Source organism: Odocoileus virginianus, chromosome 9 (genome assembly GCF_023699985.2).
Source record: "Odocoileus virginianus isolate 20LAN1187 ecotype Illinois chromosome 9, Ovbor_1.2, whole genome shotgun sequence".
Classification (NCBI taxonomy): Eukaryota; Metazoa; Chordata; class Mammalia; order Artiodactyla; family Cervidae; genus Odocoileus; species Odocoileus virginianus.
Genome location: NC_069682.1, coordinates 60,068,010 through 60,083,026, shown reverse-complemented (window position 1 = coordinate 60,083,026; position 15,017 = coordinate 60,068,010). Strand labels below are relative to the sequence as shown.

The 15,017-nt window shown below is 53.0% G+C and overlaps 1 protein-coding gene across 1 annotated transcript; it reads left to right on the top strand.

Moving 5' to 3' along the window:
- The first annotated feature begins 4,859 nt into the window (after positions 1-4,859).
- Positions 4,860-14,770, top strand: FAM83C (family with sequence similarity 83 member C). Its single transcript, XM_070471822.1, is given in 8 exon segments — positions 4,860-4,867; positions 6,431-6,499; positions 6,782-6,845; positions 7,742-7,869; positions 7,871-8,354; positions 10,760-10,927; positions 11,110-11,234; positions 12,052-14,770. Coding segments are annotated over 8 exon segments (2,484 nt in total). The 3' UTR covers positions 13,490-14,770.
- Positions 14,771-15,017: the final 247 nt, after the last annotated feature.

The following is a 15,017-nucleotide window of genomic DNA, read 5'->3' as shown; positions in this document are numbered from 1 at the left end:
AAAGGAGCTCCTGGTGCCCAGGGAACGCAGAGTTGATCAGCCCTTGGGGCGGGGGTGGGGAAAGGAGGGGAGCTGGCAGGCCTGTGGGCTGAGAATGCAACAGTCCCAACGTGTCTGAGCTCTTCCCTTGGGAGCAGCCCTCTGCTCTGGTTCTGCCTGCTTCAGCCTTCTCCCACTGTGTCCCACCGTGCCTTGCCCACTTTTAATTTCATGGCTGCAGTCACCATCCACAGTGATTTTGGAGCCCAAGGAAATAAAATCTCTCTCTGTTTCCACTTTTTCCCCATCTATTTGCCATGAAGTGATGGGACTGGATGCCATGATCTTTTTTTGAATGTTGAGTTTTAAGCTAGCTTTTTCGCTGTCCTCTTTTACCCTCACCAAGAGGCTCTAGTTCCTCTTTACTTTCTGCTATTTGAGTGGTATCATCTACATATCTGAGGCTGTTGATGTTTCTTCAGGCAGTCTTGATTCCCGCTTGTGAGCCATCCAGCCCGGCATTTCGCATGCTGTACTCTGCATAGAAGTTACATAAGCAGGGTGACAATATACAGCCTTGACGTACTCCTTTCCCAATTTTGAACCAGTCAGTGGTTCCATGGCTGGTTCTAACCGTTTCTGCTTCTCCTGAATACAGGTTTCTCAGGAGGCAGGTAGGGTGGTCTGGTATTCCCCATCTCTTTAAGGATTTTCCACAGTTGTGATCCACACAGTCAAAGGTTTTAGAGTAGTCAATGAAGCAGAAGTAGATGTAGATATTTTTTTAATCCTCTGGCTTTTTCTATGATCCAATGGATATTGACAATTTGATCTCTGATTCCTCTGCCTCTTCTAAATCCAACTGGTACATCTGGAAGTTCTCAGTTCATGTACTGTTGAAGCCTAGTTTGAAGGATTTTGAGCATTACCTTGTTTGTGTGTGACATGAGCCCTAGCCATGATCTACTCCCTCACCCCGCCTGGGTGTTAACCACCCCTCACAAGTTTTCTGTGGCTTCCAAGGGACTTCCCTTGAGCCACGCTGCTGAGCCCAAGCCCAGACCCTGCCCAGGTCAAGGGCCTCTGTCCCTCTATTGAGGGGAGAAAAGAGATCCTGGCTGGGGAATTTCTAGGAAGAGAATCTTCAAGTGCTGACCTGTAATGTCAAAAAGTGATAGAACTCAATGTGAGCACTAGAAGGGACTTGGAGACCTCCAGCTCAGCCCCCTCTTGCTCTATAGATGGAAGGCCGGGGCCTGGAGAGACTCACTCAAGCTTTCACAGTCAGGAACCAGAACCCCTGACCTGTGTGGGCTTGCTTCTTCCCTCTTTTTCTCTCGCCCTGCAGCCAGAAACAGCTCCTTCACTTCATAGTCACCATCTGAGAAAGAGCAAGCCACAGGGCTATACTCTAATTGGGGGTGGAGTATAGGACATGGTTTGTCTGAGTTTCCAGAGTGGTTCATGAGCTATAAACCCCAAGCAATGGGTTCATACCTTGGCTTACTCCATGGCTTTTAATTACTTTTGAGTCTGCCTTCCTCGCCAAACTGAGTTCCTTCAGGGCACAGACCATGCGTTACTCATCTTTGGGACCACAGTGCTGGCCTAAAGTAGGCATTAAATACATGTTGGGTAGACCAGATGGGCAGAGATTGAGGGAGGGGATGGGCTGGGGAGGGAGAGGTGGCTGGACCAATAATGTTGGGGCAAGGTGGCAGGGAATCCCTGGCTGTCCAGTGGTTAGGACTCTCTGCTTTCAATCTCTGATCTAAGAACTAAGATCCTACAAGACGTGGGGTTCGGCCAAACACACACACACACACACACACACACACACACACACAAACAAAACAGTTGAGAGCTTAAGAGATCAATAAACTCTTTTTTGAGAAATAAGAGGTGGAGGTGTCTTATTCAGAGGCATTCTGTTTAGGAAAGTTGGTTGTGTCTGGGTCTAGACTGTGGATGTTGTGATGATGGGGTCTCAGTCTTTCCCCCCCGTCCTTCCCTCCATCCCCTCTACCATCTGTCCACCTATTCCATCTCACCTATCCTCATTCATGTTTCCTTTAGGGGAGAGAATTCCCACTTCCCTCTCCTGGAGGCGAAGTGTGAGAGGACCACTGCTGAATCCTCACTGGCTCCACCCTCCGCAGAGAAGGGAAATGATTTGTCTTTCATTCAAAGACAAAATGGTGTCTTTACCAGTATTTCTTTTTTTATATTCTTTTTTTTTTGGCTGTGCTGGGTCTTCATTGCTGTACAGGCTTTTCTCTAGTTGCAGCGAGTGGGGGCTACTCTTTGTTGAGGTGTGTGGGCTTCTCATTGCGGTGGCTTTTCTTGTTGCAGACCATGGGCTCCAGAGCAGAGGCTCAAGAGTTGTAGCGCATGGGCTTATTTCCTCTGTGACATGTGGGATCTTCCTGGATCAGGGATCAAATCTACGTCTCCTGCATTGGCAGGTGTATTCTTTACCACTGCGCCACCAGGGAGACCCCTACGGGTACTTCTGATATAGCTGATTGGAGAACATAGCTTTTGCTCTCTGGCCAAATGGTCTTTCTAATATCTTACCAAAACTAAACATGCACACCCCCCGCCTGAAGAGAGTGGACCTCTCTCCCTTGTGGGAACAGAACCTCCTCTGGAATTTTACCATGTAGATCAGTGGAGAATACGCTACTTTTGCAGAACTGAGAGAGACAGAGACAGAGAAACCCAGAAATATCTGAGCCCAGCTCCTTCCCTCAGCCACAAAATGGACATATCATTCCCCTTCTCTGTGGAGGGTGGAGCCGGTGAGGATTCAGGAGTGGTCCTCTCACACTTTGCCTCCAGGAGAGGGGAGTGGGAAACATTTCCTGAAGGAAACATGAATGGGGACAGGTGGGATGGGATACATGGACAGTTGGGTAGAGGGGGTGGAGGGAAGGATGTGGGGGAAAGGCTGAGACCCCCATCATCACAACATCCACAGTCTAGACCCAGACACAACCACCTTTCCAAAACAGAATGCCAGAATTCTTATTCCTTGTGATGGCGCTTGCCTGGCACGCATCCACATACGCAGAATTGGAGAGAGGACCTTGTCTCCCGTGAGCTGGGATAAGAGGCCAAATCTCGGAACCACACTTCACTGACATGGCCCAGGGTCACGTTCAACTTCAGGACTGGCCTTTGGTCTGGAGGGCCCCAGAGACTCACCAGGAGGAGTTCCTCTGATGTTGCTTCATTTGTTGTCAGACCTTCCCTGAGCCCCTATCCATTCATGGCTGCAAAGACTCTAAACCAGCATGTCCTGAGCTCCTCATCCTCTCCCAGTCAGGCCCCTGACACAGGGAGTCCACTTATTCCTCTTGACAACCTGGTGAAGGAGACGGTGTTGGTCCCATCCTACAGACCAAGACAGCGTGACTCAGTGCTTAGCTCACCCATTAGGTGCCAGAGGCAGTGTGGCCTCCGGAGACCTGCGTGGTGCTCTAGAGCAGCTAAACCACAGCATCTGGCTTGTTGCTGGGACTCTGGTGCTTTGGGCCCCTCTGCCCCCGACCCCCCCACCACTGCACCCAGTTCCTTCAACAAGCCTGTCCCTGCCCCTCTAGTCCTCCAGCCTGGCACGCCCAGCCCACCACTCCACACATCTTGAAATCTTTCTCATCCTCTAATTCCCAGCATAAGCCAGTCTCTGGGAATCTTCACAACTTGTCCCTGTGTCTAGCTCTTAGCTTTGCCTTGAGTCAGGAGATCTGGGGGACTTCCCTGGTGGTCCAGTAGTAAAGAATCTGTCGTCCAATACAGGGAACATGGGTTTGATCCCTGGTGGGGAAACTAAGATCTCAAATGCCACAGAGCAACTAAGCTCTTGCCCTGCAACTAGTGAGTCCACGTACCTCAGCTAGAGACTCCGTGTGCTGCAACCAGAGAGGCCTGCATGCTGCAAGAGTCCACATGATGCAACCAAGACCCAACACAGCCAAATTAATTAATTAAAAAGAGAGAGATTTGGGCATACTCTGGCTCCCCTCCCAGCCCTGGCTGCTCCTTCCAGGAATCCTGTCTTCTCTGACCCAGCAGTGCCCCAGTAGAGGCATGTGGCCATGTTGGCATCAGAGCCGTTGGCAACTGAAGGGCTGCAGCCCAGAATCGGCTCCCACCACCCAGACAGGACGTTCACCTGCCCGGGCGCCGCTCGGCTTGTAAGAGAGAACAGACAAGGCTAAATAGCCCCCAGGGTGGTAGAATAATGCCGGGCAGGCGCCTGACACACCTCCTGGACAGGAAGGTCTTTTTCTTCCTCTTAATAATGGTTATTAAGGAGCCTGTTCCCGACACACTGCGGCCAGGTCTGGGCTTAGCTATCCACATGGCTCTCATCACCCTGGGACCCCACCCCTAGCTCAGCCCCAAGGCTAGGATCTACCTGTCTACCTTCCCACTGCCCTTTACCCACTCAGTCCATCGAGCTGGTGAGTGGGGCTGCAGCCCTGGGGAATCTGGTTTGATTTACATGCTTTTATTGGCTTTGCCAATAAGTTCGTTAGGGGTTTTCCATAAGATGTAATGGAAAAATCCAAATGAACATTTTGGCCAATCCAATATTATCAGGGTATCAGGGATCCCTTGGAGCACTTTTCAACTCAGTCTCCCTATCCTGGCCCCTCTCAGCTGAGTTTCCTTGTGCAGACACTTAGGCCCATGGTCTAATGTGAGGGTCAAAGACCACCCCTGATGCCAGGCACTCATACACCCAGATATGCACCCACCCACACACATGAGAACACACACAGATGTGCATGTAGGTAAACACACTGATGTGCAGGTAAGACAGCCAAGCAGACACACAAACATTGCAGAGAGATAGCATGTAATATGTGTACATGCACAGGTACAGTTGTGCATAGGTACAGTGTACAGGCACACCTCATTTTATTGCACTTCGCTTTATTGTGCTTTGCAAATTTTGCATTTTTTTTACCAACTGAATCTTTGTAGCAACCCTGAGTTCTGGGATGATGGTTAGCAGTTTTTAGCAATAAAGTATATTTTAAAACTTTCTTTTTGTCTGTGTCCTGCAGCAAGTGGGATCTTAGTTCCCCAACCAGGGATCGAAACTTCACCGCCTGTAGTGGGAGCCCTGAGTCTTAACCACTGGACACCCAGGGAAGTCCCAGCAATAAAGTATTTTAAAATTAAGATATGTATTTTTTTAGACATAATGTTACTGCACACAATAGACTACAATGTAGTGTAAACACAACTTCTGTATGCACTGGAAAGCCAAAAAATTTGTGTGATTCACTTTATTGAGATATTTGCTTTATTACAGTGGTCTGTAATAAATGGTCTGAACTCATAATATCTCTGAGGCATTTCTGTATATGTTAAGCCATGTGAAATGTGAAATTGCCAATATTCAGTGGTTTTTTTACTTACAGAAATGGAATCTAATACAAACGTGGGCATGGAGGGAAATATAAAAAAAATACAGAGCCAAATTTTTACACCCATGTTCAAGCAGCATTATTCACAGTAGCCAAAAGGCGGAAGCAATTCAAGTGTCTATCAGTGGGTGAATGGATAAACAAGGTGGTATGTACACACAATGGAATATTATTCAACCTTAAAAAAAAGGAATTCTGTCACACATGGTTGAACATCAGTGAACCTTGAGGATATTATGCTAGGTGAAATACACCAGTCATAAAAAGAGAAAGACTGTATGATTCCACTTACATGAGATATCTAGAGTAGTCAAATTCATAGAGTTAGAAAGTAGAGTGGTGGGGAACTTCCCTGCTGGTCCAGTGGCTAAGATGCTGCATTCCCAATACACGGGGCCTGAGTTTGATCCCTGGTCAGGGAACTAGATCCCACATGCCACAACTAAGACCTGGTGCAGACAAAAAAAAATGAGAAAAAAAGAAAGTAGAGTGATGACTATCAGGGGTTGGAAGAGAGAGAGGAAGGTACTAAGACTTTCATAGAGACAGAGTTTCAGTTGTGGAGATGGAAAAAGTTCTGGCAATAGATGGTGGTGATAGCTGCATACCAGTGTGAGTGAACCACTGAACTACATACTTAAAAACAGTTAAGATGAGGGACTTCTCTGGGAATTCAGTGGCTAAGACCCTGGCTCCCAATGCAGAGGCCCTGGGTTTCATCCCTGGTCAGGGAACTAGATCCCACGTGCCACAACTAAGACCCTGGTGCAGTCAAATACATTTTAAAAAGTAAATTAAAAAAAAATTTAAGATGCTAAACTTTATGTTAATTAAAAGTAATTTTTAAAAAGAGCCCAAAATATGTGTCATCAGGTAGATATATACATACTGAGGGATAAACCACAGAAACTCAACAACACTGAAATATGCCTGCTCCCCTCCCAATGGTGCTTCTCTGACCCAGATAAGGCCCCTGCTCCCCCCCCCCCCCCCCCCCCCCGCAACAGATCTGGAGATAAGGCCCTAATGAAGGCCCCGACACCCTGGCTACCCCCACAGCTTATTACCCTCCCACGGTCTGGCTCTGCTTACTCACCTCCCACCCCTCACTCAGCCTCCCCACCTCCAGGGAAGGGCCGCCTTTTATTTTTTTGGCCGCACAGCATGGCACGCAGGATCTTAGTTCTGCAACCAGGGATCAAACCTGTGCCCTGTGGACACAGAGGAACCTGTGTCTGGTCTGGGCATGACCTCAGACCAGTTGAAGCAAGTGCAGCCAGCACTGAACAGGGTCATGAGACATGACCTGACGTCCCCTGCTGTCCTGGCCATCCTCATTGGACCTTGTCCCTCCGCAGAAAGGTGGTGCCTCGGGCTGGCACTGCGACCACTGCGACCACTCCCGCCCGGCCTGCCTCCCCAGTGAGCTGCCATCTGCTGACTACTTTTCTCCAGCACAAGGCCTCTCACCCTGCTCCTGAGGGCTCTGGGACTTCGGCCCTTGATGGTGGCAGAAAACAGAAACTTGCCTCCAGACCTGTTTGCCTCTGAACCATGCAACGCGTGCCCTGATCCTCTCAAACAACTTTCTCATAACTATTAAAAATTTTAAAATTTTATTTATTTTTGGCTGTGCTGGGTCTTCGTTGCTTTGCATGAGCTTTCTCTAGTTGAGGCGAGCAGGGGCTGCTCTAACTGCGGTGCTCCGGCTTCTCATTGTGCTCCTGCTGTGAAGCAATGGTTCTAAGCACAACCCACAGGCTCGGTAGTTACTGCTTGTGGGCCCTAGAGCGCAGACTCAGTAGTTAATGGCTCACAGGCTTAGTTGCTCCATGGCATGTGGAATCTTCCAGACCAGGGATCGAACCCATGTCCCCTGCACGGGCAGGCAGATTCTTATTCACTGAGCCACAGGAGAAGCCCATAATCATTTAATATCCAGCCCCTGAGGAGGGTTCGGGTTAGAGTTAGGGTCTGGCCCTACCGGGTCAAGAGCTTTCCCGGAGTTGAGCTTGTTGGAAACAGCCATCTGAACAGAATTTTTCCGGAGTGGGACAGCATTTTTCACCGGGACTCTGGAAGGTCAGGGTTTGGAGGAAACTGTTGGAGCCTGGTGGGGAAGGAGCAGGTGGTGCTGGGGTGGGGCTGTGGGGGGTGGGGAAGGAGAGTGTGCTGAGGGCCTGCCTTTCCCTGGGCGGGCGAGTCCCAACAGCAGGGAGACAGGTGAGGCTGACCCGACAGGTTCCTGAGGCCGGGGGCAAAGGGGTGGAGCGTGGCTCTGACATAGGGTGACAGCAGGCCCGGGGCCCTGCACACAGGGCAGGCGGGGCGGCAGGCAGGCCCGCTGGGATCTTCTTCCTGCTGTGGCCAGCCCAGGGTGCAGGCCATGGAGCCCGCTGGAGGGTGAGAGGAGCCGGTGGGCGGGCGTGTTCGGAGGCCCGGGGCCTGGGGGCCCAGGGCATGGCGGGGCCCCTGAGGAGCCGGGTGGACGAGCTGAAGCGACCCTGGTGGCGGCAGAGCTCCCCGCTGGTGCTGCAGCACAGTGAGGCGGCCCGGCTGGCGGCCGACGCCCTCCTGGAGCGGGGCGAGGATGCCTACCTGCGGGTCATCTCCAAGGAGCGGGAGCTGCCCTTCCTGAGTGCCCTGGACATGGACTACATGACCAGCCACGCGCGCGGGGGCCCGGAGCTCGGTGAGGCCCAGGGACCCGAGGCCTTGGGGCCCGACCGCCTCAGCCTGCACTCTGAAGTCACCTCGGGCACTTACTTCCCCCTGGCCTCCGACATAGACCCTCCAGACCTGGACCTGGGTTGGCCTGAGGTGCCACATGCCACGGGCTTCAGCCCCACGCAGGCTGTGGTCCACTTCCAGCGGGACAAAGCCAAGAGCATCAAGGACCTTCTGCGTTTCCTCTTCAGCCAGGCCCGCACGGTAAGGGCCCCATCTCTTCAGACACCCATTTCACAGATGTGGAAACTGAGGCCCAGGGAGGGAAAGGGACCAGTGCGCAAGGCCACCCAGCAGCTTGGGGGCAGCATTGGGACGAGAACCTCTGTCCCCTATCAAGTCGCAAGCTCCTAGAGGTTTTATTTACCTTGGTAATCCCCTGGCGGGCTTCCCTGGTGGCTCAGATGGTAAAGAATCTGCCTGCAATGCGGGAGACCTGGGTTCTATCCCTGGGTTGGGAAGATCCCCTGGAGGAGGGAAAGGCAACCCACTCCAAAATTCTTGCCTGAGAAATCCCATGGACAGAGGAGCCTGATGGGGTACAGTCCACGGAGTTGCAAAGAGTCAGACACGGCTGAGCGACTAAACACGATCCCTTGGCATTCAGGGACATTATGGATAAGCTTAGAACAGGGGATGGGCCTCAGAGACACCACAAGCACCCTGAAAACAGGTGCAAATGAGTGCTCATTGCAGAGAGGAATCCTCTCTCTTTTGGGGGAGAGGGTCCATAGCTTCCATCAGATTCTCAGAAAGATATATGATCCCAAGACAAAGAGCCCCAACCTCGGTGAGCGTCTGAGCCCCCCCCCCCCCACCCCCCGCCCTTGACTTACAGAGGAGGAAACTGAAGCCAGGAAGGGGATGGGGCTCACACAGGGAGGTCCAGTCCGTTGGTGAAATGGAGCCGGGGCTCAGGGAGAGGAAAGACGTCTGGACTCAGGCCCCCGAGACCCAGGCACAGCCCTGACGTATGGCCCCGACCATGCCTTGCTCCTTGTGTACTGTGTCCCTCTGGCCTGAATCAGGGGAAGGGGCACTGGAGCCTGGGCCTCTACTTGGCCCTGAGGTCTGGGCTTTTAGCTCTGCACCCAAAGGAAGGAGGAGAGGAGGCTGCTGGGCTCAGGGATGGGGAGCAGGGGCTCAGGAGAAAGGGAGATGGGGGAGGACAGGTAGGGGTGCTAGTGCTGGGAAGACTGTAGCTAGACTAGCACAGCCTCACTCCTGGAGCCCAGACCACTGACTCAGGAGGCAGGGGGATGAATCAGATGACCCCAGGAAGGGTTGGAGGCAGGTTAGCCCCAATGCCCTGGTTAGGGGAGCAGCCTGCAGGGAACCCACTGCAGATGTTAGGAGCCAGGATGCTGGGACCTACCGGGACCTCCAGAGCCTCCCTGGCAAGTCTCCCTACGCCCCAGGCAGGGGAGGTCAGGGCCTGATTGGTAGCTGGAATGGGGTTATTAGTGAGAGGCTGCTGTCATCACTTCTGCCCCTTTGATCTTTCTTGCTTGTCCTCCCCCCCACCCCCCATCACCATTCCTGGCCAGACCTGTGCCATGGACCAGGGCATCCGTCAGTGCTTTGGTTCCTCGAATCTAGACCCTCTGCCTCTGGGCCAGGAGCCAGGCTTCCACTCTGGGCTGTCACTGACTCTCGGTGACCTTAGGAAGTGCTTCCTATCCCCATGGCCCAAGGTCCTTGTTTGTTAAGGAAGCAGCAGGAAAGGATCATTTATTGAGCTTCGGTTGTGTGTTGAGGCTTTTCACGTTTGATTCTCCACAACTCAGAGAGGTAGCTATCATTATCTCCATTTAACAGATGAGGAAGTCGAGGCACCCAGAGGTGAAAGAACTCGCTCAAGGCTGTGTCACTAGGAAGCAGCAGACTGCAGGTTTGAACCCGGTTCTGTTTGGCTCCAGAACTGGAGTGCTCTGCTCTGGACCTGCTGCCTCTCAACCTGAAGGACTGGGAGGGGAGGTTCTCACAGCGGACAGTGAGCAGAAAACTTGGTCCCAGTTGGTGTGGGTGGAAAAGGTCACAGCAACCTCTGCAGCTTCACAGAGGTACAGATGGGTCTGGCAAAGGGCACTGAAGACCCCAGTCACTGCCTGCAGCTCTGATCCAAGACAAGGGAGCCTCAGAGTCACAGAGTGACAGCTGGAGCTAGTGGGGGGTGGGGTAGTATGAGGTGCTGGCCTGGGAACTGGGGTCTGGGTTCTGCTTCTGACTCTTTCCCTCTCTGGGCATCAGTCCCCACCTATGTAGAATAGACATTCAGACTGGTACAGTTGATCCAGGGACCTCTTTGAGATTCTGACAACAGATAAACCGTCCTGGGAAAAATGCACACAAAAACTTTCAAACATCCAATAAATCAATTAAAAAAAAAAAACACCCACAAACATTTCAAACAGCCTTCTGGGCTTCAAGACAGTGAAACCTCCCTCTTTCTAAGTCAAGAAGCCCCAAGCTGGGGCTAAAAGTTCCACTAAAACTCCCAGTTCAGATGGTCTCGTGGGCTCTGGTCTCCTGCTTTTCAGTTCAGTGCCTGTTTCCTGGAATCTAGCCCCTGCCCCCGGGGAAGGGCTGAGCTCCCCCTCCCTCCCCAGGTGGTGGCTATCGTGATGGACATATTCACCGACATGGAGCTTCTGTGTGACCTCATGGAGGCCTCGGGCCGGCGTGGTGTCCCCGTCTACCTGCTCCTGGCCCAGGAGCACCTAAGGCACTTCCTGGAGATGTGCTACAAAATGGACCTCAACGGAGGGCACCTGCTGGTCAGCGAGGGATGGGGCAGGAGCCAGGGCATGGGGTGGGGTGGTCCATGAGCACTGGGAGTCAATGGGAGGGGGGCCAGGTTCTCTTAGCTCTCTCTGGTCAGAGACTCCATGGGACTTAGACATGGCTTGAGCCCCGATCTCTCAAGGTCACCCCCAACCCCCTTCCCTCCTTGGCTCAGAACATGCGTGTACGGAGCACGTGTGGGGACACATATTGCAGCAAGGCAGGCCGCCGCTTCACGGGGCAGGCCCTGGAGAAGTTCGTCATCATCGACTGTGAGCAGGTGGTGGCGGGCAGCTACAGGTGAGTGAGTGGGATGGGGAGTGGTGCACCTGGGGCTGGGCCATGGGCTGATGAGGCTTCCTGGGAGCTGGCAGCTTTGAATTGCCCTTCCTTCATCCATCCTTTCCAATATGGACCGAGCAGCCGCCTAATGTCAGGCATGGTGCAGGGCCCAGGGACCAGTGTGGGGAGCAAGAGAGCCCTGAGCTGGGGCCTGGAGACACTCACCCTGTGGTAGGATTACTTTAATGCCCCGGCACAGAAAATGTTGTTGTTGTTTAGTTGCTAACTTGTGTCCGACTCTTTGTGACCCCATGGACTATAGCCCGCCAGGCTGCTCTGTCCACAGGCTTCTCCAGGCAAGAATACTGGAGTGGGTTGCCATTTCCTTCTCCAGGGGAATCTTCCTGACCCAGGGATTGAACCTGTGTCTCCTGTCTTGGCAGGTGGATTCTTTACTGCTGAGCCACCAGGGAAGCCTAGAAAATGTTGGTGTTGGCCAAAAAGTTCATTTAGGCTTTCCCATACCAGTCTATGGAAAAACCTGAATGAACTTTCTGGTCAACCAATAACCCTTGCACCTTGGAAATGGAGGGACTTCAGGGAACCTAGCCCTCGGTCCATTTTACACATGGGGAAGTTGAGGCCATGATGGGAAACTGTGTGTCCAAGTCCACTAAACCGAGCAGCACAGACTCTGGAGTCGGAGCTCTGCCCCTCACCTGGGCCCTCGCAGTGGTCGTGGTGGTGGTGGTTTTGTCTCCCTCCCCTGGTTGTGACTCCTGCCTGGTCCCAAGGGCCTTCACTTTGCCTCCTGACCCTGACTCTCTGCCCCCAGCTTCACCTGGCTTTGCAGCCAGGCCCACACGAGCATGGTGCTGCAACTGAGGGGCCGCATTGTGGAAGACTTTGACCGGGAGTTTCGCTGTCTTTATGCCGAGTCCCGGCCGGTGGAGGGATTCTGTGGAGGTGAAGATGCCCCGTTCCCCAGGGCACCGTGCCCTCCCCCAGTGGCTTTGGCTTTTGGGCCAGGAGTCCCCAGCACCACATCCTCATCACCCTCCAGCACCAGCCTCAGCAGCATCAAACGCTCACCTCACATGGGCCACTCATACCTCGCTCTGCCAGGAGGTGGTGACCGCACTGACATGGGTGTGGGGTCCTCATCCCCCGGCCCTACCCGCTGTGAGGCTGATGGCCAGCCCTCCCTGCAACGCCAGCTGTCAGACCCTAACCATGGCCCGCTGCTAGGGCCCTACAGGGCCAACCTGAGCAAGCTGGGGGCATCCCCCTGGTGCCAGTCTTCCCCTGCCCTCAACCACAATAGCACCAGCCCCGTGACCCTGGGAGGGGGCTCACCTCTGCTTGCTTGCTCTCGCCCTCTCCTCCCCTTTCCCTGGAGTGTCTCAGCTCTGCCTCGGTTCCCAGAGAACGGGGTCCCAGGAAGCCAGGAGCCTAGCCCCTCACGAGGCCGCTGGGTACCCAGCACAGCCCTGGAGACACTGGAGGAGAACAAGGCATCTCTGAGTCAGAGCCATGGCCAGCTGGATCTCCTTGGTCCCTTCCCCAGAGCACGAGAAGCAGGAGGCCCTGATTTGGGGGTGGGCCGCAACTCAGGCTCTCTTTGGCCTGGTGAGAAGGCCCCAGAGGACAGGAGGTTGGCCCCAAATCAGAGATATAACCAACTGGATTTCCTGCCCCAGGCCCAGGCTGCCAGGGGAGCCCCTGAGTCAGGCTCACCCAAGGTTGGCAATTGGACCCCAGAGGACAAGAGGCTGTCTGCAAACCACAGCCATGGCCAACTGGACCTCCTGGTGCAGTCCCCCCAGGCTGGGGACTCCAGAGTGCCCCCTGAAGCCAACTCTCCAGCCAGCGCTGGCAAGCAGGGTCCAGATGAACGACGGCAGACCCTGGGCCACAGCCAGCTGGACCTCATCACAAAATTTGGTCCATTCCGGGGTGAGGGGCCTGGGCCCAGTGATCTCCCTAGGCCGAGCCCTGCTCGAAAGGCTGGAGTGGACTTGGGGGAGGAGAAGCGGCGGACGCTGGGCCACAGCCAGCTGGACCTCATCACCAAGTATCATCAGTTGCAGGGCAGCAGGCAGGGACCCGAGCCCGGCCTCTCTGGGGGCCCTGCGGGTGGCCATCGCAATGGCAACAGCAACGGCCTGTCTGAGGATGAGAAACGGCGGACCCTGGGTCATAGCAAACTGGACCTCATCACTAAGTACAACAAGTCCAAGTTCAAGTTGCTCCGAAGCCGCTTTGAGACCTAGTCATGCTCCCAGAAAGGGACATGTCTGTCTTCCACCTACTGTGACCAGATTTGTTCAGGTCCCAGACTCTCGGGGGGAAGCTCCGGTAGGAACTGTATGGGGAGAGGGATCTAGAAGCCCAGGTTAGACATTCCCTGGGCTTGGGATTCTTGTTCATATATGCACATGCACACATACGGGAAAATGGAATTTATAGTTACCGGGCACCTGCCACTTGTCACTGTGCTGGGTCCTCCATACTGGTTACTTCTCATCATTCATCCTCACTCACAATATCCTACAAGACAGATTCTGGTAGGTATACAATTCTGGTAGGTATACAATTCTAGGTATCATCTTCCCTATAATATAGATATGGAAGCTGAGATCTAGCGAGTTTGATGACTTTCTTGGAATCAGGTCCAAGTAACTGACAGGGGCTCAAATTTTTATTTCTCACGATTTTGTTTTTGCACAGATGGGACATACAATATCAATAGTTCCCATGTCCTCATACACACAAAATCCATATATCACAGAGGTGCCTCAAATACCTGCACAATGTACACTGCACACTGACAGGGTTCACACCCACAGACACGGTTCATGTGATAAACCAGAACACTCAGGATTCTAGTTGTAGGTACTCAATAAATGTCACTTGGCTAAATGAATCCAGTACACATTCGGTATACACTGTAGACCCCTCAGGATCCACAGACTATAAATATGCACATAACCCCCCCCACACACACACGCACACACTCATGGGCATGCATGTACCATCCAGTAACTTTTGGTACCTAAAGCTGTGTATCCAGTCCTGTGCTGGACACACAACAGGGCTCCCAGTCCCTGGAAAATAAGGATTCAGTGCAAACATCATTGGTGTTTCTAATGAAAGGCTAACCAGTGACAGAAGGTGGTAGAGAATGAAGGCCAGAGAGTGGTGGTGATGACGGAGTGCTGAGAAAAGTTTCTTAGAGGAGGCAGCCTTTGAGCCAAACCTTGAAAGGTGGGAAGGACTTGGATAGGTGGAGGTGAGATTTAGAGGAATTCCTGGGAGACGGAACCAGGTGAAGAGAGACCAGGGAGAGGACTGAGGGAGTGGGTCTGAGATGAACTGAGGAGGATGGAGAGGACATGGATACTCAGATTCTAACACACACAGACACACACACACAATCATCTTGCTTAGTGTCGCCAGAAGTATAGGCTGTCAGATGTGGGTCCCTCTCTTGAGTTGCGGCCTGCTTGGGAGTGTATTTGTGATACAAATCAATAAAAGTAGACAAGCTTGGACTCAGAGGCTGCCTGGTGTATCCTGAGAAGGCTGAGTTACGACTATGCAGGTGAAGGACAGGGGAAAGGCACCATTCGGGCCTTTCCCTGGAGGAAAGTGGATGGCTGTAGGAGGGTGAGGGTGGCAGGGGGCAGGGTAGGAAAGGGGGTCCAAGCTTCCCTCTGCTCTCACTGAGAGTGACATCCTGAGAGACTCTGGGCTTTTGTTCAAAGTGTGGGGCCAAGTTCATCTGTCCACCAAAGCATG